At 45.8% G+C, this 24,629-nt stretch overlaps 1 protein-coding gene across 4 annotated transcripts in view; it reads right to left on the bottom strand.

Moving 5' to 3' along the window:
• MAF (MAF bZIP transcription factor) overlaps nucleotides 1–24,579 on the bottom strand; it is a 347,717-nt gene extending 323,138 nt beyond the window's left edge. The window contains exons 1-3 of one of the 4 annotated variants that reach the window (XM_043436505.1): nucleotides 22,547–24,579; nucleotides 10,444–10,504; nucleotides 6,727–10,350 (exon numbers count right to left, since the gene is read on the bottom strand). In XM_043436505.1, coding sequence (XP_043292440.1) covers nucleotides 10,471–10,504; nucleotides 22,547–23,682 — 1,170 coding nt within the window. In that variant the 5' untranslated portion in view covers nucleotides 23,683–24,579 and the 3' untranslated portion in view covers nucleotides 6,727–10,350; nucleotides 10,444–10,470. Of the gene's footprint in view, nucleotides 1–6,726; nucleotides 10,351–10,443; nucleotides 10,505–11,775; nucleotides 18,280–22,546 lie in introns of those variants that run through there. The other 3 variants (XM_043436507.1, XM_043436506.1, XM_043436508.1) reach the window with 3 other exon arrangements.
• Nucleotides 24,580–24,629: the final 50 nt, after the last annotated feature.

The raw sequence follows: 24,629 nt of genomic DNA, 5'->3' as shown, positions 1-24,629 counted from the left end.
ACCAGCCCCTGGAGGTTCTGGTTTAACTGGGCTGGTGTAGGGCATCAACATTTTCTAAAGCCCCATAGGTGCATCCAAGGTTGAAACCTAGTCTCTAGGTTCAGAGACCTATTCATGCCCTAATTCTACTCATTCCTATCTCCCTAAATGATGCACAGGACTCCTGGGTACCAGTTTCCCTCCCCCATACTGGGACACGCCCATCTCCCAATCCCTGCAGAATCCCATTCTCAGAAAATGTGACTAGGCAGCAGCTGGACATAAAGACCCACCCCTAGACAGTGCTGATTGGACAAAAGCTAGACACCTCACCCAGGTGAACCAATCAGCTATCTCTTCTGAGAACAGGTTAGCAGAGGGGCTGACCACCTCTGCCCCGGGATGTTTAGGGCAGGGCATGGGAATCAGGAGTACTCCAAAGCAAGAAAGCCTGCCTGCCTTCTGCAGGGAGAATGAAGCAGGTGTGCAAACAGAAAAAAGGGAGGAAGGAGGGACAGAGAATGAGACCTCTTCCACCTTAATATGTTTCATGTTTCATGCCCTTAATATACACCTGTATCCTTACAACCAAGGGACAGAACCCTAAAGGCAGAGTTTTTTTACGTCTGAGATTCTAAGGAACTAATGGGCTCCTTCCAGGACCTCAAAGTCCCTTAGGAGGCTCATCCAACCACAAAGGGCCAGGTTGAATTTGACAGCGATCCTGGGATTTTTAACCAGAGCAGAGGATCCCACCCTGGTATCCTGAAAGCCCACAGGGAGCCCATGAAGGCAGTTACGGCACCCATGAGCCACTACTATCATTGGAAAGACCTACAGGATAACCCACATGATTAGGTTGTCCTTGCTTTTGATTGCACACACATCAGTGGAATTACACCACTTCTCCTGCTGATCAGAGGCCCGAGAGCTTTCACAGAGGGCTCTGATAAATAAAACAAACACACAGAATTACAAATGAATCCTTGAGAATATGGGCTTCATAGGAGGAAATTACGAAAGAGGTCCTTTAGTACTAAATAAAATAATGAAGTCAAGACTTCTTTATCTAGCCAACCATTTTTTCAAAACCGCCTTACTGTTATTTCCACGAGATGGTTGATTAGAAACCAGGCTCCCTGTTCATATAAATTTGGAAGATGCTGTGTGTCATCCATGTTGGTCCTTCACTATGGAGGATCACGATACATATGAGCACTTAAAGGCTCTGAGTTGGACGGAAGCAAAATTAAATGTTTCATTTGGTCTAACCCATAATGTTCCCTAAATGTTTGGCCACAGAACTTCCCAAGCACACCTTCAAAAAATACTTTAGGAGTGGTGGTATTTTTCCAGGGGGAGGGCGGATAAATGACAGTTCTAGATTCTTCTCCATTTTCCAGTGGTGGCAGCACTTATTTTAAAGCAGAGGGAAGGTGTCCAGGATCATAATCACAAAGTTCTTGGAAAACAAATCAGACCTTGCATGGTGTCAAGGTCAAAGTTTTACTCCATAGAACACGGACGGGGGCCAAGTACGGCAGGATGTTCACTCTGCCAGGTGCCCTGCGTACATTATCGTGTTTAATCCCCTGCAGAAGCCTTTGAGGGACCATCCCGACTTTACAGATGCAGAAGTTGTGTATCCTTTTTCATGTGACTACAGATTCTGCTGACAACTTTTTATTAAATGGGGCTTTCAATGGAGTGATTTAACGCTGATTTATCTTCACTATCCAGCAATTTCCTGAGTGTCAATTGTGCACCTGACACTTTACACATTATAGGGTATTAAGGAAATGTACCATCTATTATTTTTTAAATGCTCTTGAAATGACAATCTTTATCTTTGAGTAGGAAAAGGCTGCTCCGTGACCTACCACCATCAAAACCACAGGATCATTCGTTTTTTTGGAGCTAGAGGGGTCCTTAGGGTCAAGATCATGTGAAGGGCTAGCCCCCATCTTCTAGATCCTTCTCAGATTATAACGCATTTTCTTCTAGGCATCACTCAACCCCACTCAGAAGAGGATGGCCAAGGAGGAGAGGGCAAATGAGCCTGCAATACCCGTGCTGAGGTTAAACACTGAGCTGTTTAACCAGGAAAGAGAGAATAAGCTGGGTGAGGAGAGGTGGCATGGTGTCCAGCTAGAAATCCCTGCATGCTTGTGGTGTGAGGTCAAATCATGTCTGAATTGCTCCTAGGCCTGAGTTTCTACATCTCTATAAAGGGGATTAAAGTAACCCTCCCTCTAGCTGCTCTGAGGATCAGTGATGGCATAGGTCCTGGCTACCAGAGATGCTCAATCAATGTGAAGCTCTGGATGACCATCAAAGGATGGGTCATTCAGAGGATGACGGATGGAGGAGCATCACGGTCTCCAACTCCACAGAAGTTTTCTCTAAGGCCTGACTAACAGGTGACCACCCTGAAGGGACTAGAGGAAATGGTGACTATCAGCTCTGCAGTCACTGTTTAAAAATCTGACTCTCATATAGTTTCTATAACTGCAGAGTTAGAGGGAAAAAATAAAAGTCATCAGCTCGAAACCTAGTTCATTTCTGAAATCCCTGAAAAGTGGGATTGGAAAACAAGCTCTGCATGCATTTGGTAAGGTACATATATGTTTCAGCAACCAATATGGAAGTCTACTGCCCCTTCTTCTACATTGTTCCATTCCTTTTGGCGATCTTCCCAAAAGCTGAACTCCAAATAACCTCTAACGCAGTCTCCCCAATATCCTGGTTACACGAGCTGGCATTCTGGGTTCAAGTGTATGTCTCTGGTACCTTTGTAAAACTATTTTCCAGCTTCAGAAAATAAGACCCTGCTAATGAGCAAATCACTAGCAGAAGATCTGCTTTGAAAAACTCATATTTCAATTAATGAGATAATCTGGCACTGACTTAAAATGATCACTTGTTTGGCCAATGTGCATGAACGTCCTTCTTTCATTAAACATACTGTACCTCTATTATACGTAGTGTTCTTTGGGCTTGAAATTTATAGAACACGCTCTTTTATTATTGTATTTTATTTTACTGGAACATTTTAGGGTTTGTTTATTTACATTTGTGCCAGGGAACCTCCCATTTTGCCCCAGTGGCTAACCCACACCAATCTCTTCTCTGTACTCAGGAACCCCAAGTCTCAAGGCCTCAGACGCTGATAGTTCTATTGATATCTATGATCAATGTCATCTCCCTTTTCATACACTGTATTATTTTTCAAATGTAAAGATTTTATTGTGTAGTGTCCTGTTTCTAGGTAGAATTCTATACCCCTTTTCATTTTTGATAGTAACAGTTTAATACTTAAAGTTGGAAAGACATACAAGGAAGTCTATAATGAGAAAACTTCAGGATACCCCCATATAAATAACTCTCATCTTCAATGTGACAGATACAAAACAGGGTTTGATGCACAAAGCCTTTCAAAATAACTACACTTTCAGATTCAAACCCAATAGTCCTGAGAAATAAAGGGCTAACTTTTGCTTGATATTAATCACAAATTACTTTTTCCTTTAAAAAATTAATTGAAAACATGAGATGGAATAAATATTTCAGGCAACCAGCAGCGAAATGGGAAAATACCATGTGTTTGGAGTTTTAGTGCCCTCTGAGTACAGAAATTTATTTGCAGCAAGCAGAAAATAGACAGCAAGCATAAAAATACAGCACAGTCCCCCTAGTAAAATTATTTATCAAGCTAACAAGGGAGCGACCCTTCTAGTAACAACAAGCCGGCGAGGAGAAGACATGGCTTTATATTTTACCTTTGGGTTAGCAACCCAGTAAAAATGCCAACTGACAAGCGCTTCACATAAACATTTCTTTCTAAATGAGCTTCCTTGTTAGAAGAAAGGGAAAAAAAGTCTCTCTAGCTAAGGCGCACTACAGCTTACAGAGGACTCAAGCATATATACACTAGCTCTTTAGGGCCAAAATAATATATATAATATAAAAGAAGCAGTTAATGTGAATGACGAACAGACTTAACAAAACAAATTTAAAGTTCACTGAAGAAGATGTGCTTATATTCTTATCGCGGTATCCTCATATGGATATCGACAGATGTCCGCAGTTTTGTAAGAGGATTTTTCAGGGCCATCTTAACAGTCTCCAAGAAAAAAATACATACATATATGCTCATATATAAGATATATATGTACTGACATTGCCTCTACTGTACAAGCCTCATTGCTATATTTTTTTTTCAAATATTTATTTTATGAGCAAAACCCCAAAGTCAGATTTTACAGTTTAACGATACCAAACTTTGATTATAAATTACAGATCACTTTACTGCAGCTTGCAATGGCCAAACCGAAAAAGGGTGAAGAAAGAAGAAGAAAAGAAAAAAAGTGGGGTGGGGGATCCTCGAGTTGAAACGAGACAGTGACTTGATCCCAAGTAAATTTTAAAGAAATAGTAAAAAGATGCATTCTCAGAATAACTGCGGCCTCAATAGCTTGGGAAGTAACACCTGATGGATTTACAATGAAATCACACACTTGGAACCCATCTTCCCTAAAGTGACACATTGGTCATTAACCATGACTTTTTTCCCCCCTAATTGTATCAGGAGACAACGCACAATGTGAACGACACTGTAAAACGTTGAGTAAGGATAGAAACGTCTTGGAGGATCAGAATTCCTCCTCCTGCACCTCCGGCCATCGCACCCCGATCAGTGCCTTAAAAAATGCAAATTTCTCAGCAACAGGGAGGAAAAGGTTTTCGTTCTTAATATGATCTGGCTCGAATAAAATAGGATGGAAATAAAATAAAACGAAATCCTTCCTTACTTTTCTTTTTCCTGTGGGGAGCTGGGTGACCGTCACAGTGCTTGCTGCTGCTGAAAGCTCCAAGCTCTGGAGAACTAGGGAACCTGCTCTGGAGCAGGAACCCGGTGGCAAGGCCCGAACACAGCAACTCAAGACCTTGCAGTTTGGGAGCTGGGCGGGTTCTTCGCCCACACACGTGCAGGGAGGGTTTACCGCACGTACGGGTCACGTGCATTTTGGTTACAGGGACCTTGGGGCGTTTTCCACCAGGGCTGCTCAGGATGCTACAGGGGAAGCAGAGGAGCGCCAACGGAGGTAACATTTTAATTAACCAGGGTCCCCATGGAGACGAGAGTGTTTCGAACGCATCCCATTTTTTACCAAGAATTTTATCCCCCACAACTAAGCTGGGGAAGACTCTGAAAGCAGCGCGTTCTGCGTCCACGGGCTTCACTAGACCAGCAGAGCGCCAAGCAAGTGGGAAGGCCCTGCCTCCCGGGGAAGAAAGTGATGCCTCGGGGCCTCGCGTGCGCATGCGTGGTGGATCTCTAGCAGCTGCTGGGAGCTCTCCTCCCGGGCCGCAGGGCAGCCCCAGAAAGCCTGTCCTGTCCCAAACCACTGCTCCTTCCCTGGGAGGGAAAGCTCTGATCCAGATCTCCAAACAACAAAGCACGTGCGCTTTCCTTCTACAACGCAGTGGTGAGGAACTGCTTCTCTTCGGGACTTTAAAAGGAGAAAAAGAGAAGGAGAATAAAAAAGCCGGCGGGGGCGGGGCGGTAGTCTGGGGAAAATGAGTAACGCAATAGTCTTTGAGCATCAGGACAGAACCGCCAGTAGGCACTACCCACTGAAGCGAAGGAACGAGACAGTGCTTCTCAACTGGGGTCCAGAAGATCAAAATCGGTGAAGGGGATTTCTGCTCCCTCCTGGCGACCCTCACCGCTGGGCGGAGAGCAAGGCCAGGCCTGCGTGCCCAGCAGAGTCCCCTGGCCTTCTGAAAAGCAGCGCAGGATTTCCAGCACTGTCAGACGTATCTATGCACCCCAAGATGCTTGGAAAGGACTTTAATGGTTCCATTAGAAAGGGGGCGGGGGCGGGGGTGAAATAAGGAAGAGAAAATGTAAAAGGAAACAGAAAATTCTATTCCCTATTCAAGTCAGCCCAGTAAGAGACCCCGGCTGTCAGCTTCCCCCTGCCATTTCTTGTGCATCAGGAATGAACCTCATTTTAAAATATAAACAAGCCAGAGACACACCATCAGGGGAGGCTCAAGCCCTTTAATTAACCACTATCCGTAAAAAAAAAGGTCTCCACTTGGATTAAGTTTGGGGTAGGGGTTCAACCCTGGTGTCAGAATCCCTTTAAATAATTGCTAACAGTCTCCCCACCCCCCACCCCAATGACTGAAGACTGCTTGGCTGCTGGCAGGAGCCAGAGAAGAAGAAAAGAAACTTTTGTCTGTAGCACCCAATTTAAAGGAGGCAGTGACCTCAGGGTCAATTTCAGATCAATTCGCTTCTCACCTCCACTGCCTACCTGCTAGCAAATGAAGTTACTGTGCTTTTCTATAGACTGAAAGGACTAAAAGGAAATCGTCACTTGCTGCAAGTGGATGACCCCTTATTAGAGGATGGATGCTTGCTGAAAGGAGCATGGAGAACAACTCCCTTCCTCTTTTTTGGTCACTTTCACCTCACCAGTGATTAAGGTGTAAGATGCACCCCTGGCTTGATAATTAGGTGTTAATATCTTCCAGCAGCTTATACTGGAGGTCAGGGCTGTGTTGTCTCCAGTGACAATAACTGTAGTTCCCACAGCTGGTCTGACTTGCCCACTCAACACCTGACACTCCCTCCCCCTCCCTTCCCCAGTATTAATTCCCATCTGAAATGATATAAATGCTAATGGCTTTATTCCCGTAGATGCTGGAAAGAGAGGCAGTCTGAATTCTGCCACTGGCTTACCCTTGTCCCAGCATTTTCCAAATACTGCAAAAAAGAAAAAAAGGGGGGGGGGATAAAAAATAAAAGCAAAACCAACCCTTCTGCATAGCTCATTTATTGCTGATAATTTCATTAGGTGCCAGGAAAAGCAAAAAATGCAGACACTAAACAACAACTTTACAGTGATTTTTGGATCGAGGAAATGAAAGACTCAGCAAGCTGGAGGCGAAGAGAGTTTCAACATTGGCATCTGTGAACGGCAGCAATAAATCTGAGATTCTGGCAGGTGACTGAATGTGTGCTTTTAGAAGGAATGCTCTTGACAGAAGCATCATTTTGTTTTAAATAACGAGTGCTATACTTGTGTGCAAAAACCCTCCCCCGCCACCCGCCTGCCCCCACCAAATGAATGCATAATATTTCTTTCTTTAAGATAGCCCCTTCAATAGCATCCTAAGGATCACTGAAAATAATGGGACTTCATTAAGCTGGTTGCCCTGTACTTGCTTTGCCATAATTGATTGATTAAACCTGCTCACTAGTGGGGCCAGTGTCCACGGAAAGGACATTAAGCAGCCTTGTGTGGGAAGGGGGGTGGCTATCTAAACAAACAACAACAACAAACAATTTGATAAGGGAAGCCCCGGTACTAAAACAGTTTAAACAGAATTATTTCCCCTTCCTTTCTCAGTGCCAGCACATACTGTGATGTCATCTGCTTAAGACACACTCCTGGAATCTCTGAGGGGTTGGTCCACTCTCCAAATCTGCATGCCAGACAGCATCCCACTCTTTGCTGTCCTCCGTGGTGGGGCACTTACTCTGCAAGCTGAGTACTGAGAGGCCCTGAAGGGTCTGCAGTGAAGCCAGGGTCCAGACCAGCCACTGTTCTCACGTGGGCTTTTCAAACACAGGCAATGAGAAGGGAACATTTGTGTTCTGTGTGTTTCACACGGCCTTTGCCTGAGAACACCTGATTCACCATTTCTGTTAAAATACATTGATGGACTCTGCGAGGGAAATAACAGTAACAGCATCTGTAATTCTATGTCTGAATTAAACAGCTGTGCTCAGGAGCCCACATGGACACTGGACATCAGGCATCCATGCTTGCATTTTATTTCTGCGTGATCACGGGCAGCAATGTGGGAGGACACGTTATACAAAATAGAAACGAGATTCCGGAGTCCTTTTACTGTGTTTTTGTTTATAACCCAGCTCGTAACAGAGGAAAGCCTCCCTTACGTTGGTTAGAATTCACACTGGCGATGGTACAGTCAGCATAAAACATTTCCAGCTAACTGTGATATTGGGGAGAGAGAAAACCTGATGGGCACTTAGAACCCGGGGCAGAGCTGTTTATACAGATTCCATTAGGAATCTCCCACGGGCAGCGGGAGAGCCACAAACAGGCCTCTGCCCTGTGTGTGTGTGTGTGTGCGTCCCACCTGCCCTGCCCAGGGCGGCTCTGTTAAGGCTCGGATGCATCCAGGTGGGTCTGAGAGAATGTCAGGAACATCTGTAACGGTAGAGCAGACACATCAGCTGGCTCAGGTCCACCACCTCCCCCTGAAATTAGTGTTTCAGCACACAAGACGAAAGAGCATGTATTAAAGGCCTACCTGCTTTCAATTTTGGTGCAAGCTATGAGTAGCTGTTAATCTCCTTTTGACAATTCACCCTAAGAGACAGCCTCTGAGGTGAATTCCAAAGCCACCCTTGGCCTTAGGGTCACGCAACATCATCACCTGTTTCCATGGCAATGATGCTAATGTGACACCTGACCCAGGGGTGCTACCATGGAAAAACTGACATCAGAGAGCACTGTTGTCTTGGCATGTTAGAAGTCCTTCCTTAGAAGGCACGACCTTGACAAATCACGCACTTGGGCAGACTTGCGTGTATTAAGCTGAAGCATGCACTAGAAAATGTTAAGATCAAGAGATGCTACAGAAATGGAGCATTTCATCTGTTGGTGACAGTCCTTAGGATCACTATTTTGTAATAATACCAAGAACCATAATATAATCTAGACTATGTTTCTAAGAATAAATAAAAGGTAACTAAATGCCTCCTCAAATGGCTTCTAATCTAATTCTCAGACTCTCATCTAGAAAATGGCCAGAAATAAGCCGTGAAGTTGTACATAACAGAAATCAACAGGAGAGCAGAAAACTACTGGTTGCCCATTTCTGGCTTCCAGGACTGAAATCTCTTAACCAAAGTGACTTTCTGAAAACAAACTAAGTAACTCTCCCAAGAGTATCACATATTAAACTTTTCATATATCCGGTTATAATATCTAATATCACAGAGTAACTTTGAGGAATTGTTCTCCTACCCAACGTCCCCATCTGGCCAAATGCCTCTCTCTTCCCAGTTTTCACCTGTCAATCATGTTCACAGCTGAAATTTGATTTCTCTCCCACCAGTAACCTTATATGAAATATTACCGGGGGGGTCAAGACCCGTGTGAACCCTGCCTTAAAAGTTCATTAACTCTTTGCTCAGAATGGATGGTTTCAGTGTAACAAAACCTGCCCGGTGGGTTAGATCATCCTATTTAATAGATGGCTTTCAAACTGCAATTATAAAGTCAGAGAAGAAAGGGATAACGTTTAGGTACAGCATGCACACACAAGAACACACAAATTAATCCCAATGGTATACACTCAGTTAAAAATCTACATATGAGAACTATTAAAGAAAATGTTAATTTTGTTTAAGGCTAGGAAAGAAATCATGTTAAACAGTCACAGTCCAGTTACTCAAAGACTTTCCCAAAAACAGTATGTAAAAGTAAGTAATCAGATACCATGTTTGAAGAGTGGGGGGAAAATGTGGGTCTGTTTTCTGACATCCTCAGTTCACTGTATTCTTAAAGTGTCTCCTTGGCAAAGAGTAGCAATTTGACAGTGTGACTTAAACCAAAAGCTGTATTGCATGCAAATTTCTCAGCAAGCAAATTTCATTTTAAAAAAAATCAAACTTCATTCCATTAGCCAATAAGAGGTAACAGGAATACATAAAACCATAATGCTAAATAATTATTGGTGTAAGAGTGTTGGTCTGGTTCTCCAAATGAGGAAGATTCATAATTAAATTCACCCTGGGAACCTTGTAATTGAAAACCCATTTAAATAGCTTAATTTTTTTTTTTTTTGTCAATGAAAATCAGATTTCTGACCCCCATATCCTCCTTCAGCCTAGCGGGGAGTTGCTCCAAACTCACATTTGGACACAGAGGAGGGACACAATGTGCTTTGAAATTACACTAACTTTTCCAAATGTGAGCATGGAGTGAGTTATAGGAGACTGTAAATTTGGAATGGTTATGTGAAGCCGGCCAGCGACCACGGATTCTAATGGTACAGATTCGCCCAGATGGTCTGACATTCAGGCAGAGAGACCGGGCAGCTCTTTGGGAGTCAAGAGACTCCTGCTGGTTCAGGCCGAAGGTCTGAGATCCGCTCAGACTGGCCGAGAGCTCTGTACCCCCGCCTCCGTGATGACAACAGGACAGGAAGGCATGCATGCTGGTCTCGCAGTCGGCAGCCTTCTCCTCAGCATCTGGCATCACCACCGATGTACGCGTGAAACCCAGACACTACGGCTCCGAGAGCAGGAGGCTTTCACACCTGGAGAGTGATCCGCATTCCTCACTCGCTCGCTCGCTCCCTCATGGAAGATGCATTAAAACAAGCACATGCAAATCAGAAATCAAGATGTACCTCTTTGACTTCGGGCAACAGGAATTTTCACATCACTGATGTAGAGGATTCCCTTGGGTACCTGATTCAGTAAATATATTAAAATAAACAAAGGGTCATTAATAACCACGAAGAGGGCTTTATAAGGACAGCATGTTCAAGGCCGCCTAACTAGCTATGAGAAGGGCACAGTGAGAGCCAAAGAAGAGGAATTTAGGTCCACTTGCTTTGGCAGCCTGGTCTCAGCCCTGCCAGAGGAAGGGTTCGCATGGAAGAGAACAGCGCGGCGTGCTGCGTCAACCCCCCCTCCACCCTGCCTCTGATCCTGCGAAGGTGGAGACCGTGATGTCCACTGGCCTGGCAGCTGGCATCAGCCCTGAAGCTGCCCTCAGCTCAGAGAATCAAGTGATCCTGGGTTCACAGTGGATGAGGACTGAAAGGTCTCTGATGGGTGTCTCCCAAGTGTTCACAGACTAAGCATCCCTTGGGGAACCAAACTGGTCTACTTCTCCCTGGCTTCATTACCTAGACCGGATTCTCTTCCATCTTCCCCCCTCCTCTTCCACAGACAGGGTCTACTCTGCTAGTACTGCTGACCTTAATCGTAGACGTTCTCTTAACAAATACAACCATTTAGAGAACACTCTTTTATTTATTAACTTCCACTCTGTTTAAATTAGTAGCAGGGAATGCTTAGAACGGTAATATGAAAATGAGATTGCTTTAGAAAAAAAAAGTCTTTTTTGCTTCACAGTGAATAACAAAGCACAGTAATTCAAAGTAGTTTAGCTTTCTATGGTTCAAAAACCCCTTATTGCTATTAGCTGTACTAATGTTAAGTGGCAAAATAATTATCATTTACTGTACGGAGTCCAATATTTTCCAGACAGCAGTTTAATAACAAAGCAGACCTGTCATTTCTCCATATAGTTAGCCATACTCTACAAGCGCAAACTGTCAAAATATATTTAAAATCTAATTTAAAAAATTCAACATGGTTACAACAAATCTGTGTACAATAACTATGATAAACCAGTAAGTCAATCTAATTTTTTTGCCAGTGTGGAGATTCAGTTATTCTTCTTTAATCTGCCCCATTTTTATTTGAATTACTTTACAATTGGTGTGAAAAAATACACATGACACATACACCTGCTGAAATATCTAGGCTGCTGTAACTGGGATAGAATCTTTTACTTAAGTTTTCATTTAGTGTAACTCTCTAACAATTTTCCAATGTCCTTTATCTAAACAGTCTGACTATGCATTAAAACACAGATAAATAAATTTGGACTCATATCTGTCAGAGCTGTCCCAAATACATTATGGGCTTTGATCCACATTTCATGTTAGAAATGATTTTTTAAACGTTATGGCACAAACTGCTCTTTTTCATGTCAGAGTATATACTAATCTTTTGCCAAATATATTATTTCTATGCCAAAAAAAAAAAGAAACAAGAAACATACTGAAGTTATAAAACCTGGAAGTGTTATCCATGATATCAATTGTTCTCCATTTCAAGTTCAAATGGCTAATCTCAAAAAACAAACAAAAGACAAAACAAAACTTCCCATATAATGTTACTTTAAAAAAAAAAACAAAAAACCTTTAGGAACAACAGATTCTGTTTGAAATGCAACTGAATAGAGTATAAAAGCTTCAGAGATTGTGGAGGGAATATTTTTAATTCCTTTGGGGCACTGCAAACATATGTTAAGCTTCTGCAAGGAATATTTTACATGACATCATAGACTTGTGAAGCATTCTTCAATTTTAGAACAATATTACAAAGCAATAATTGAACGGAGACTTTGCAAAAATTCCCCTTTGCCTTCCTGACCAGCTCATTGATAGCCTCTGTTATTTTTGGAGAAAAAGAATCGGGCCTCATTAAATGTGATATTTGGCATCTTGCCTGAAATCTCATAAAGTAGATGTCCTTTTTAGATCATTGGTGTCATTTTCCTCAAGATGACCTCTATTCTCTGGCCACCTGGGGAACCCATCCTGTTATCAAGGCATTTACTTTCCAAAGCAGGGGAGAGAGATTCAGTTCGCACACACGAATAGGGTCCAGAAGCCGTTGCCGGGTTCTGTCCTCATCACCTTCACCCAGCCTAGTCACTAGGGAAGAATGGTGGGGGCAAGGGGACCTCGCCTGGGAGTAGAGAGGAGACTCTCAAGCTGGACTGCACTGGGTGCAGTCCAGGCGGGCCATCTGCTAGCACAGAGCCTCCACGAGCGGGATCTATTTGCCTAACAATTAAATGGTACTTTTTAAATAGCATAGGAATGTGCGGTGATATTCCAAGGAAGATTTGAAAAGGTCTCATTAGCGGTACAGTGCAGGGGGAGTTAACACGGACAGGGCGCCCTGAGAACACAGAGACGGTCAGCACGCACCTCCTCGCTGCCCTGAGTCATGCCAAGCCCGGCCAGGGTTTTATGGGAAGACCATCTTTGACTATTTAGGCTCGGTTTGGCTCCCGCCTACCAACACGTGGAGGAGACCGAGGAAGTCTGTCGTGTGCTCATTAGTATGTCCCGATGCGGAAACTGCATATTCATCTTTTAATAGCTCCCCCCTCTACAATGTATTAAAGAGCATCACATGGAGATAAGATAGATAAATGGCAGATGAAAGAATATGTTGGGTTCCCTGCCTGAAAACAGATTCAACCACCATCTTTTAACCGATTTCATCTGAGAATGATTACTGCAGGTCCCCCATCCTGGCAAAAAGGACTTTAGTGGAATCTGACAATGTAAAAGCGGCTCAGACGCTGAGACCCTTGCTTTCCTTTCACCATATTTATCTACACATTTATGAATCCTTCCCTAAGAGAAGAAGAAGGAGAAAGGGGGAAGTTTATTTAAGAAGGTGCAGAGATGCTTAATTACTTTGCACTCAAGGATCCAAAAAACTGAAGGTCCCTAAAAGGGGGAAAAAAAAAAATCCCGCATGAAGGGCTCTTTTCTGAAATGAGTGATTTTAAAGTTTGTCCTTTGCAGACAGTTCCTGAGTGTCTGAGATTCGGCAGCCACCCAGGAATCCAAGCAAGCCCCTCTAGCTGAGCTATGGGTGAGATCCTAATGAAGTTTGCTTGAGTGGCTTTCCCCTACAATAAGCATCAAACTGTATCAAGGCAAATCCCAAATATAGTATGGAGATTTCTAGAATGACTTAAAGCAGGTTATCTGGATTTCCTTCCTTTTTTCGTTTGCCTCTTCACCCTGTCTATAACCAGAGAAGGGGAAAAATAAAATAAAATAAAGCTAGATCTGGAAAATGGGCCAGAAAATTAATAGAGTAAAAACCAAATGACCTGGACCTGAAGATCTTACTTCCAGAAGGTTCCTGGGGCGGCTGGAGTGTGGTGTGGGGGGTCCCAAGTGGAGGAGGAGCGTTTTAGGGCTGAATCCGCTTCCTCCCTCCATGCGCCCACCCCTGTACTCAGCAGAGCAGGTCATTTTCACATCCCCGAGGCCCCCACTGTGGCTCGGGTGGTCCTCCTGGAACAGTTGAACCAAATCCCAATACACGTCCAAGAAGCGGGCTGGGCCCCGGGCGAACTGGGAATGACCGCCCGCGGTGGTGCCCCGGGTGCAGGTGCGGGCCTGGGCATTTCAGAGGGGAGCAGCTTGGCGGGCAGAGTCCCCAGCCTTCACTCCCCACCCCGGGGTGCCACTGGGGCCTGGGGCACGTGGGGGCAGCCGGACCCCACCCCGCGAGCCCTGTCCTTCTGCACCCGCCGCGGTGGCCAAGGTATCAGGCGGGTGGAGAGCACAGCTGGGTGGGCAGGGCTACCCAGGGTGAAGGGGCCCCAGAAGCTGCAGCCGCGCTTAGACACGCCACGGCCACCTGCCAGCTCTCCTCCTCATCCCAGCCTCTGTCTGCCCCGGGCCTGGCACAGAAGTGAGCTAACGGGCCCCAAGCCCCAGCTTAGGTGACTGCTTTCTGGTCCAACGCAGTGACTTCTGAGTCTCTGATGGCCCTGGTGACCAGGCGTGAAATACAGACAGGACACTGGGATGAGCCAGGGACCAGGCGCTCAGGGGCCGAGGCCCTGGACCTAAGGACATGGCAGTTGTCTTCAGGGATGCTGGGGACCTCAGGGTCTGCCACCGGCCTGTCAGTCATCCTGCAAATAAATCCGGTCTGGTGGGAAGCAGGGGCCCCGGGAATGACCTAGAGCTGACCCCTGGCGATCAGGGGTCATAAGCCAAGGTGGGTCTCTGTTAGTGACACCACCACCCCTGACCCCAGCCCAGCCCCTGTAGACCAGCTAGCTGCCCTCTGCTCCTCTGGTCTGCTTTGCTTCCTGGAAAAATCCCCCAAAGCAGACCAGAAACCCACTTCTGCAGGCTTCTGGAAGTGGACGAAGGCATGGAGAACAAGGAAAAATGTGGGGGGCAAAAGGGAACACGGCTCTGTTGGCCGAGGTTTTCAGCTCAGGGCCCCCTTCACGGCCTCCTTTTCAGCATTCTCTTGGGACAGGGACGGAGTGGGTGGTACGCCTCCTCTCCCATTTCTACAAAGGTTTTGTGGCCTCGCCTATTTCCTACCCGAAAGAACCAACCGCAAGGAAAAACCATTCTTTGGAATCTCAGCTTGGAAACACTCAAGGCTGGTGATCAGAATATTTAGAATAGATTCAGAATCCAAATCCCTGGTGTGTAACTCACACCCAGGCAGGCCTAGGCTGGGTGGGGGCCAAGGGGGTGTGGGGGTGAGCACAGAACTGTTTCCTCTCCTCTCCCCCCTCTCCCAAACCTCCACAGACCACCCCTCCCTCATCCTCCCTTCTTGAATTAATGCCCCTTTCTAATCATAACTAAAGGTCCAAGAATCTGTGGAGAAGGGAGGAATGTGATTTTGCAATCCGAAGTCCTAATTATGGGGGGGGGGGGCGGAATAGTTATTTGACAAAAAGAAAGGGAAGGAAAAGGAACTGTGTGTTGAACGGGGAAGAGGTGCCTGGTAAATGGTTATGATTTGGGTTGAGAACTGTGCATTCCAATCAGAGCCTCTCTGTGGAAAATGCATTTTGTGAATTTCTTAAAACTATCCAACTCTGATGCACTTACATTGAAAGATCCAATTTCTGTGTGCCGCTGATGTGTTCTTCCTATCTTAGCCTTGTTGTGTTGGGCAAAGTTAGAGAAAACACACAAAGGGCTTTCAAAATTAAACAATGAAACTGTCACGATGCCATCAGACCTACTGCGGTGACCGTAGAAATATGGGCACAACACATCCGACTGGTCCCAAACGCCCCCACGGCAAAGTCACAGGCTGATATGTTCCATAAATGCCCCACACTTAAGACATTCACAATTTCCTCTGAGCTCTTAATTGGGGTTCGAGCTCTAAAATTGTTTTCAAAACAGAAACACATGTGAACATACAGGGAGGAAATGGACAGCTGAACCTGGCTTGAACCTGCGTGCAAATGTGTACACTGGGTGACATGCCTTCGAAGTCCGCATCAGAGTTCTCTCTGGCGTCCCTCATTTCTCACCTCCCACAGATGCTTACAGGGACGGGCGGGGAGCTGCGGGTTTTGCTACGCCTTCGTGCTGAGCAATTTGATTTGCTTTGTTTTTTGTTGTGTCCCTCTCGAAAGGGTAAAGATGCTCCCACATTGTGGCCGGACTGTACTCCTTTATGCCCTGACAGTCATGAGACAGCCTGGGAGACTGAAATGCTCTCACTTCTGTCCCCTACCCCCGCTGGAGGAAAAAAAAAAAAAAAAAATGCCCAGACAGAGCTGGGTTTGTTCACGGGCCCCGGGTGGAGCCAGGCTTGGAGAGGATTCCCCTTTTCTGGGGCTGTGTGATGTCTAGATTTTGAAGATTTATATCAAAAGTGAGAAAAGCAGTGTTATCGAAAGGTGGCTGAAGGCTCCAGCTCTGCTTTTAAACACACGCAAAAACAGACAAACACGCACATCAGCGTGTGGTGGTCTGAAGGGCTGGATCACCTCCCTGGGCTCCTGTCTGCCTAGTGTTGGACTCGGGACATCTTTTAAATTTGGGATGGGCCCGCGATGAGAAAACAAACTTTAAGTGTCTCTCATTTTCCTATTGACAACAAGGAAGGCACCGACTCCAAATTATTCATTCAGCCTCCTGAGGAATCATCAGAAGTGGTGAAAAGTATAGCCTCTCATGGTAGATGTCTCTGCTGTAAAAACAAAGGCATTTATTTCTTCAAAGAAAAGGGACAAAATTTAAGAGTAAATCAAATGAAAGTAAATCGCAGTGGGGAGCCTGGCAGATGAGCAGTCTAAAGCGGGTGAATCAGATTTCCTAGCCTCTCTGATCTCACGTTTATATAAGAAGTAAGGTCTCCGAGCCTGGCTGTGTGTTTTACTGGCATGGAAATTAGCCGGCTAAAGTTTGTCACTCATGGACCTTCCAACCTATCGCGGTTAGTCTTTAACTACCAACAGGCAAAAATGTGGCAAGCAAACTTTTAAATATATTGATCGGCCTAGAATGGCGGGTGGAGAGCATTTCATCAAGTCAAGGGTGAATACGGAAGTAAGCTGGCCTAAACCAAAATATAAAGACAACAGCTAAAACCTTCCAACTTCGGAACTCGCGAAACTTTGAATGTGTCAGAAGCCACTTGGGTCATCTCAGACAAGGACATGTAGGGAATTCGGCTCCCGGGACAGCTGCACCCCGTATTTGCAAGGCTGCTTACCATTTGCCCCTGCTCACTGCGTTTAGCCTGAAAGCTGGTGGTTTGGCAAGGAGAGGTCCTATTTAAGAGCAGAAATATCTCGACTTGACGGGTGTAAATAAAAACTACTGGGGTGAAGGTATAAGGGAGAAAAAGATCAGAACCTTAGAATTGCACATTCGGTAATAAATAAGGCATTTCCCATTGGAATGGCCTCTGTTGAAAGCCCAGGTGGTTATGGCATGAAGGCAAATAAATATGATCATCTAGACATCATTTCCTCACTGAGAACAGGAAGTAGAACCTCTGCCTATTTGATGTCAGTCTATTAATGTGTCAGATACATTGTAAAAAATTATTACATGGTTCTGGGGAAAAAAAAAGGAAACATGGGAAGTGATTTTGTGGCTGCCTGACAGCAGAGAAGGGGGAGGGAAGAAAAGACCACGGAACGGGTGTACTTAACTAACTAGTTTCACTTATGGCTCTGCCTGATGAATGACCACGTTTGACATCACTGATAATTACAGTACTATCCAGGGCCCGAGAGGAAACCAGGGTGCTCGGCTCTGCTAAAGCTTCTGCCCGTGGCATCTGCTTGGGGAGGGGAATCAAATCTTTTTTTTCTTCTTCTTAGTAAAATTATCTGCCAGAGAAACAATGAAGCGTGAAAAAGTACTGTTTAGCGTGTGCATGTCTACCCTAGGCTTTTAAAATGTTGGCTGTTACCTTCTGGGACACTTCCCTTTATACCATTGGATATATCTTGTAAATTTCAGTGGATTTTTTTTTTTTAAGAGATATTACAGGTTGAAAATAAGCGAGTCTATTTGGGTTGGCGCGTGGTAAAGTCAGAAGCACCAGCATGTTTCCTGTGGGTCTGTACCTAAGACCCTCAGACACAAGGCACAGTTAGCGTGGAGGTTATACATGTAATACCTTTCCTCCCTAACACAATCATTTATTCTCTTTTTAAAAAAGGAAATTAAACAGAAGTCAAGAGTTGGCTGTTTTTCATGACTGCAGACAGTAATAATAATAATAATAATTAGAATTCTCATGTAAATTTCATTTTGTGACTACACGGGTAAAGCACATGATCTTGGGGCTTCCAAAATGTGGTACGTCCCACAGATGGCTCCGACCTGTGAGTGGGCTCAGTTCTGCATTTGGAATGAAAGGAATTTTAACACTATTTAGACAAAGCCTCAAATGCAGTGTGAAGGGAAAGCTACATTTCCTCACATGATTTAAACAACAACAACAAAAATTACAGACCTATTTGTAATAAGGGCACTCCGGCAGGATTTAGGATTTTTTGGTTAAAAAAAAAAAAAAAAGCATGTATTTGTGTTCACCACACATTACATTTCAAATCTTTTTAGGAATTTTTTCCCCCAAATATGGTTACTTCTTCTAATGCCTTTTGTTAGGAGTTAAACTTCTCTTAAAGGCAGCCACCAAAATCACCTTTTTTTTTTTTTTGCCAACGCCACTTTGTGTTTTTCATATTTGGGTCCAAAACCTGCTTATTATATTGAACTGCCTTGTAGGGTCCTATCAAAACACTTAATTGTTGGACCACTGTATTTTTCTCTGAAGTGGCATTTCCCATGAGATAATTATAATAACTCCATCCTGGTCACTCTTATCTGGAAAATGTGTTTGCCTGAAATCTTGCATCAGATGCTGGGCTCTCTTAAGTGATACATCCATTTCTGCTTCTACAGTGGGAGACTGCAAATCTCGTTGGGATCAGACCAAAAAAAAAAAAAAATCTCTGAAGCAGAGAAGAACAGCTAAGTTCAAGCACATGGAAGAAGGTTTACTAAGACATCTGTTAAAGCAAAATGAAGTGTGGATTCAGGGTCCCTATCCAAGCTAACAGTGAGAGAAAGGTCAAAATGCCCTGTTAGCCTCTGTCTTCGTGTTCTGTGAAAGAGGGGAGGGAGGCGGATACACCGGCCAGAACTCATCAGCGCCAAGCACAACCTGCTTTCCTCAAAATCAGGCCTTCGTTCAGAGTTGCAATATTATCTTTGTTTCCTTTTTTTAAAAGGACAGAAAAGAAAATAAAACAGAAGTCACTGTGTTGGCCTCTATCTTCAAAACAGTGTCGGCTTTGTCTAACAGCCTATTAGCGATCTAGGGGAAGTTGATGAAGAATGCAAACTGCACGAATTTGTAACATTAGTTGCATGAATTTGTGTCATTTTTAAAATAGGTCAGTGCTGTTAGTGAAGGTGGCTCCAGACTCTCCGACCAATCTTTTCAGGGAGCCCCCACTCACAACCTGTGTTGGGATAAAACACCAATAAATCAAAACACAGCTTTTATTTCAATCAGGCATTATTTTTTCGCTCCTATTCCAGGAGCTAAGGTGCTTTGCAATCATTACCAGCTCAGCTACATGGAGATGCCCTCAGCTAAATTTGCACAGGGAAATATGATTTAATAACACAGTTTAAACCCAGATATATACTTGGACTTCTGTAAGTGAGAGGAGGATTTTTCTTTTTCCTATTTAAGACAAATGACCTTCAAAGTTAAAAACACAAACCAACAACTTTGATGTGTTCAAAGTGTTGATGTGAAATCTTGTCAGGCCTTGCTAACAAGAAAATCATGGCGTGTGAGGGAAGAAGAAAAATAATCAGTTTCAGCCAAAAGGCAAGAACTGTTTGTCTTGACCACCGAATGCATATGTGCCCAAGCCACCTCTGCCAATGCCCTCTTTCTGGGCTCATTTCTCTCCAGATGGGCACGCTGCTGGGGGATCAGTCGCTCGGCCGAGGCCGAGAAGGCCCTGCTCACAGGCTGGCATGTTTGTTTGTTTCCAGCAGGGCAATGGTGTCTCAACTTATTTAAAAACTGAAAACTTTGAGGGGGAGGGGGATTTACAGAGATCGCAATTTACATTTACATTACATGTTACTAATTATTAGAAGGACTGCACTAACCAAACAGCCTGTGTTTCACCCTGAATTATTGCCTCCCTACTTCTTCATTACTCCTACCTCTAGAGAAAAGGATGCCTTTCAAACTTCTAATGCAGAGTTGGGCCCAGTTAAACTGCACACTAAGAAACTGAGTACAGAATCAAAAAAAAAAATGCAGTTTATTATTGTAATTATTCTTTCTCTTGATATAACCAGAATTGAAAATGAAAGAAAAGCACATAGGAACATCACGCGTGGTTAGTTAGTAACTCAAGATATAAAACAATTTTGCACAGCAAAATATGTAAAAGAAAAGTAACTGACAAGATTTTTTTATATTTATTGTGGTAAGATTTACTTTTCATTTGTTTTTAAAGACAGGATGTCAGTCCCTGAAAATAACATTTACTGATTATTGCCTTTAAAACTGTGGATTTTTTTTAAGTTACAGAAAATCCAGTTCTGCACCACAATACAACTGTAAAAAAATCTGCATCATCTTAAAACTGTGCAGTAATGCCATTTTATAACTGCATAAATTTTATTAGCGTTCTAAACAGTTTTGCAAATTTTTTTTGTATTATATGCTTGCAGGTTATATCTTAGTGCAATTCAGTCCCAAATACTTTAATTTGAAAAAAAAAAAACATACATTTTGAATGTAAAATACCCCTACAGATATAAACAGGGGTGCTTCCCCTTTTAATACTTTGGTTTTCAATACAGTCAGTGGTATAGCAAAGACTACACATACCCAACTTATATTTAAGTTGCAAGCACATGCTGTATAAGCTACTTTTTTTTTAAACAGTCCCCTTGCAAACTCTACCCCCCTTAACATCACAACAGTAAACAATTTAGTGCATCAATCTTTTAAAAAATCTACAGCTAAACAGACCTAACTCTTTCAAATTTATCTATAACATTCCTTTATCTGTAGCATACATTTTAACTGGGCTAACAGATTATAAAAACTAGAATTAAATTATATACTAGAAACCCATAGCATTCCACATTTGACAATGACCAAAAGCCAAAAAAAATTAAAACAAAACAAACCAAAAATAATGGGGCAGATTTCTTTCTCTTAAAAATAAATTTTAGACTGCTTTCGGCAATAGCACAATTTTAGTCCACCCAATGGGGTGGTCATTCTCATTTAAAAAGAATACATTAAGAGTTCTTTACTGTTGGCCTTGTTAAAATTTTTAACCCATTCTGGCATCTTTGACAAGGAACCCCTTCAGTGCATTTACAATGGGAGGCTGAAGTTCTGAGTAACTCAAAAGCAGTTTTGGAGCAGATGCAAACTTTCATGGGAAGAAGGCTCTAGGGTTGCACTTTTTTTTTTGTTCTGAACTGAAAAAGTCATGAGGCAATAAAACAAAAGTATGAATGCCAATGCCATAAGTCTTCGAACGTCCATTTCCAAGCCAAAAGGAAAAAAAAAGAAAAAATAATTATACCATACATGTCCAGCATGCAGGCTTTTTTTTTTTTATTAATATAATGTCTCTTTTCCATAAAGTCTTTGAAACAGTTATAGTTCATTGTTGCTAAGACAAAGTAGCAAGCATAATAATGCATGAGATGAGAATGAGTTTTTTTTTTTTTTTTTTTTTTTAATGGCAGACTAAACTCTCAGATTTGGCATCATAAGGACCAAAACTCAGGAGTCACACCCAGAAGCTTGATGCAGGCTTGATTGTGGCAGGTTCATGAGGATTTTTTTTCCCTCTATTTAAGCATAACAATGCTCAAAAAACCCCGATGGAACTCAGCACGCTGCAAGTCTATAACATTTCACATTTTTTTTTCCTTTGCAAGCTCAATCTCATATGAAGAACTCAGGAGGAGAAAAAAAACTTAGCCTTTTTTTTTTTTTCTTTAAATCTCAAAGGAGATGGGTGGCAAGGGAGTGAGGGTGGAGGATGGGGGCGGGGGTCGAGATAGGGGCAACACAGCAAGCTCCAAAAACTCAAAGTTCTTAAAAAAAAAAAAAAAATCCAAACAAAATAAAACACACACACAGAAAATGAACACCAGCTCATGAACTGAAGAAGAAAAAAAAATATGTGAATGATGCAGGCTTCAAAGGTGAGCATGAGGAACTCTGTTGAGATCTCTGAACATTGAGCAAGTGAAAGGTGAGGGGGGGGGATGTTAAAAAAAAATACAAACAAAAAAAAAACAAGCCAGCAAGTTATGGAGAATTTCAGATTGGCAATCCATGAGCCAGACCACCAGCCCCTCCCCGACTCAAAAACAGCCGCCACCACCACCATCATCTCGGAGCAGTGTGTGTGTGTGTGTGTGTATGTGTGTATGTGTGTGCGCAGGGGGCAACTGGGGGCGGGCTGGGGGCAAGCTCGGGAGGGGAGGGGGCGAGGTGGTGGCGAGCAAGGCTCTTGGAACTGCAAGCCCACACCCGAGCCGGACCCCCACGGAGCGCTTATCAAGGTGGCGAGCTGGGGTCGCGTGTCAGACTCACATGAAAAACTCGGGAGAGGACGGGTTGTCGCTGCTCGAACCGTTTTCTCGGAAGCCGCTGCTCACCAGCTTCTCGTACTTCTCCTTGTACGCGTCCCTCTCGCGCACCAGCCTGGAGATCTCCTGCTTGAGGTGGTCGACCTGCTGCAGCAGCTGGTTCTTCTCGGACTCCAGGACGTGCCTCTGCTGCACCCTCTTGAAGCGGCAGGACTGGGCATAGCCGCGGTTTTTCAGGGTCCGCCTTTTCTGCTTCAGCCGGATCACCTCCTCCTTGCTGACCCCGCGCAGCTGCCGGTTCAGCTCGCGCACCGACATGGTCACCAGCTGCTCGTCGGAGAAGCGGTCGTCGAAGTGCAGGCCGCCGGCCGCGGCGTGATGCGGGTGCAGGGCGCCCCCCGCCCCCGCCGCGCCCCCGCCGCCGCCGCCGCCGCCGCCGCCGCCGCCGCCCCCGGCGCTGGCCGGGCCGCCCGCGCCGCCGCCCGAGCCGCCGCCGCCGCCGCCGGCCGAGGCGGACGCGCTGCCCGCGGCGCCTGGCGCGCCGGCCGTCGGGTGGTGGTGGTGGCCGGCGGCGTGGTGGTGGTGGTGGTGGTGGTGGTAATGCGGGGCCGCGCCGCTCTGCGCGGCGGCCGCGGCGATCACGGCGGACACCACGGCGGCGGCGGGGCCCATCTCCTCGCCGCTGCCGCCCAGGGAGGCGCCGGCGCCGGCCCCGGCCGCCGAGGCCAGCTGCTGCGCGCCGCGCGCGTAGCCATCGAAGCCGCCCTGGAGCTGGTGGCTGTTGCTGATGAGCGCCTCGACCGCGTCCTCGGGGCTGAAGCCCAGCGCCTCGGGGTTCAGCTGCTGCGGGTAGCCGGTCATCCAGTAGTAGTCTTCCAGGTGCGCCTTCTGCTCGCTGCCCGAGCCCGGGCTGGGCGCCGAGAAGCTGGGCGAAGGGGGTACCGAGCTGCACGGCGTGCTCATGGGGGTGGAGGACAGCGAGCCCCCGGCGATGAGACGGCCGCACTGGCTGATGATGCGGTCGGTCTCCACCGGCTCCTTTTTCACTTCAAACTTCATCAGATCGAAGTCATTAACATATTCCATGGCCAGGGGACTGGTGGGCAGGTCGGAGTTGCTCATTGCCAGTTCCGATGCCATTCTCCTGCCGCCGCCGCCGCCGCCGCCGCTCCGCCAGATGGGCTGCAGGAGAGGGGCCAGCGGGCTGTGCTGGGTGGCCAGCGGGTGAGCCAGCTTGCCGGGCTGGGGCGCTTCTAGCTCGCGCGGCGGTGGCTGGCCCGAAACCTCCGAGCGCGCACACACACACACACACACCCCCGCCGCCCTGCCCGCGCCCCCCGCGCCCGCCCTCCCTCCCCCCCCGGCTCACGCCAATGTGCTCGCTCGCTCGCCCCGGCCCCTCCTCGCCTGCTCGCCTCCTAGCGCGCGGAGCCGGCGGCTTCAGGCTCGGGAAGGTCCTCCGCGGGCTGCGGTGGCGGTGGCGGCGGCGGCGGCGGCTGCGGCGGCGAAGCCAGAGGAGCCCGGCTGGGTGCGCGGCGTCCCCCGCTCGCCGCTCCGCTGCGCGCTTTGCATAAGGAGGGCTCGGCCCGGCTTGCCGGCCCCGGCTGCAGGCGGGGCGCGCGCGGCGGCCGTTCGGGGCTGCAGGCGCGGCGGGCGGCTGTCCGGGCGGCGCAGGCCTTGGCACGGGGGAGTTAACACTTCATGCTTCTCGCCTCCTCTTCTGCCTGGCTCTTTTTTATTAAAAAAAATTTTTTTTTTTCTCTCCCCTCGCTCAACCTCGCGCTCTTCCTCCCTCCGTGCAAAGTGCAAGACAGAGGTGCAGCCGCGCTGGAGGAAAGGGAGGGGTGGGGGGAGTTGAGTTCGTTCTTGCTTTTTTTTTTTTTTTTTCTTTTAAAGCGAAATAGCGAAGTCCTGGGGAAAAGGCGAGGCGCGGAGCAAAAGGAGGGAGACCGAGCCGACGAGCAGCCGGAGCTATACAGCTCGAAGATGAAAAAAAAAAGATTTTAAAGCCTCTGATCCAGCAAGAAGAGTTTAAAGCTATTGCTGAGTTTTATAGCACTCGTGACGTCAGGCCCAAATGGGAAATT

The sequence above is a fragment of the Cervus canadensis genome, chromosome 18 (genome assembly GCF_019320065.1).
Source record: "Cervus canadensis isolate Bull #8, Minnesota chromosome 18, ASM1932006v1, whole genome shotgun sequence".
NCBI classification, from domain to species: domain Eukaryota; kingdom Metazoa; phylum Chordata; class Mammalia; order Artiodactyla; family Cervidae; genus Cervus; species Cervus canadensis.
Note: the sequence above shows the minus strand (reverse complement) of the source record. Positions and strands in the feature narration are given on the sequence as shown.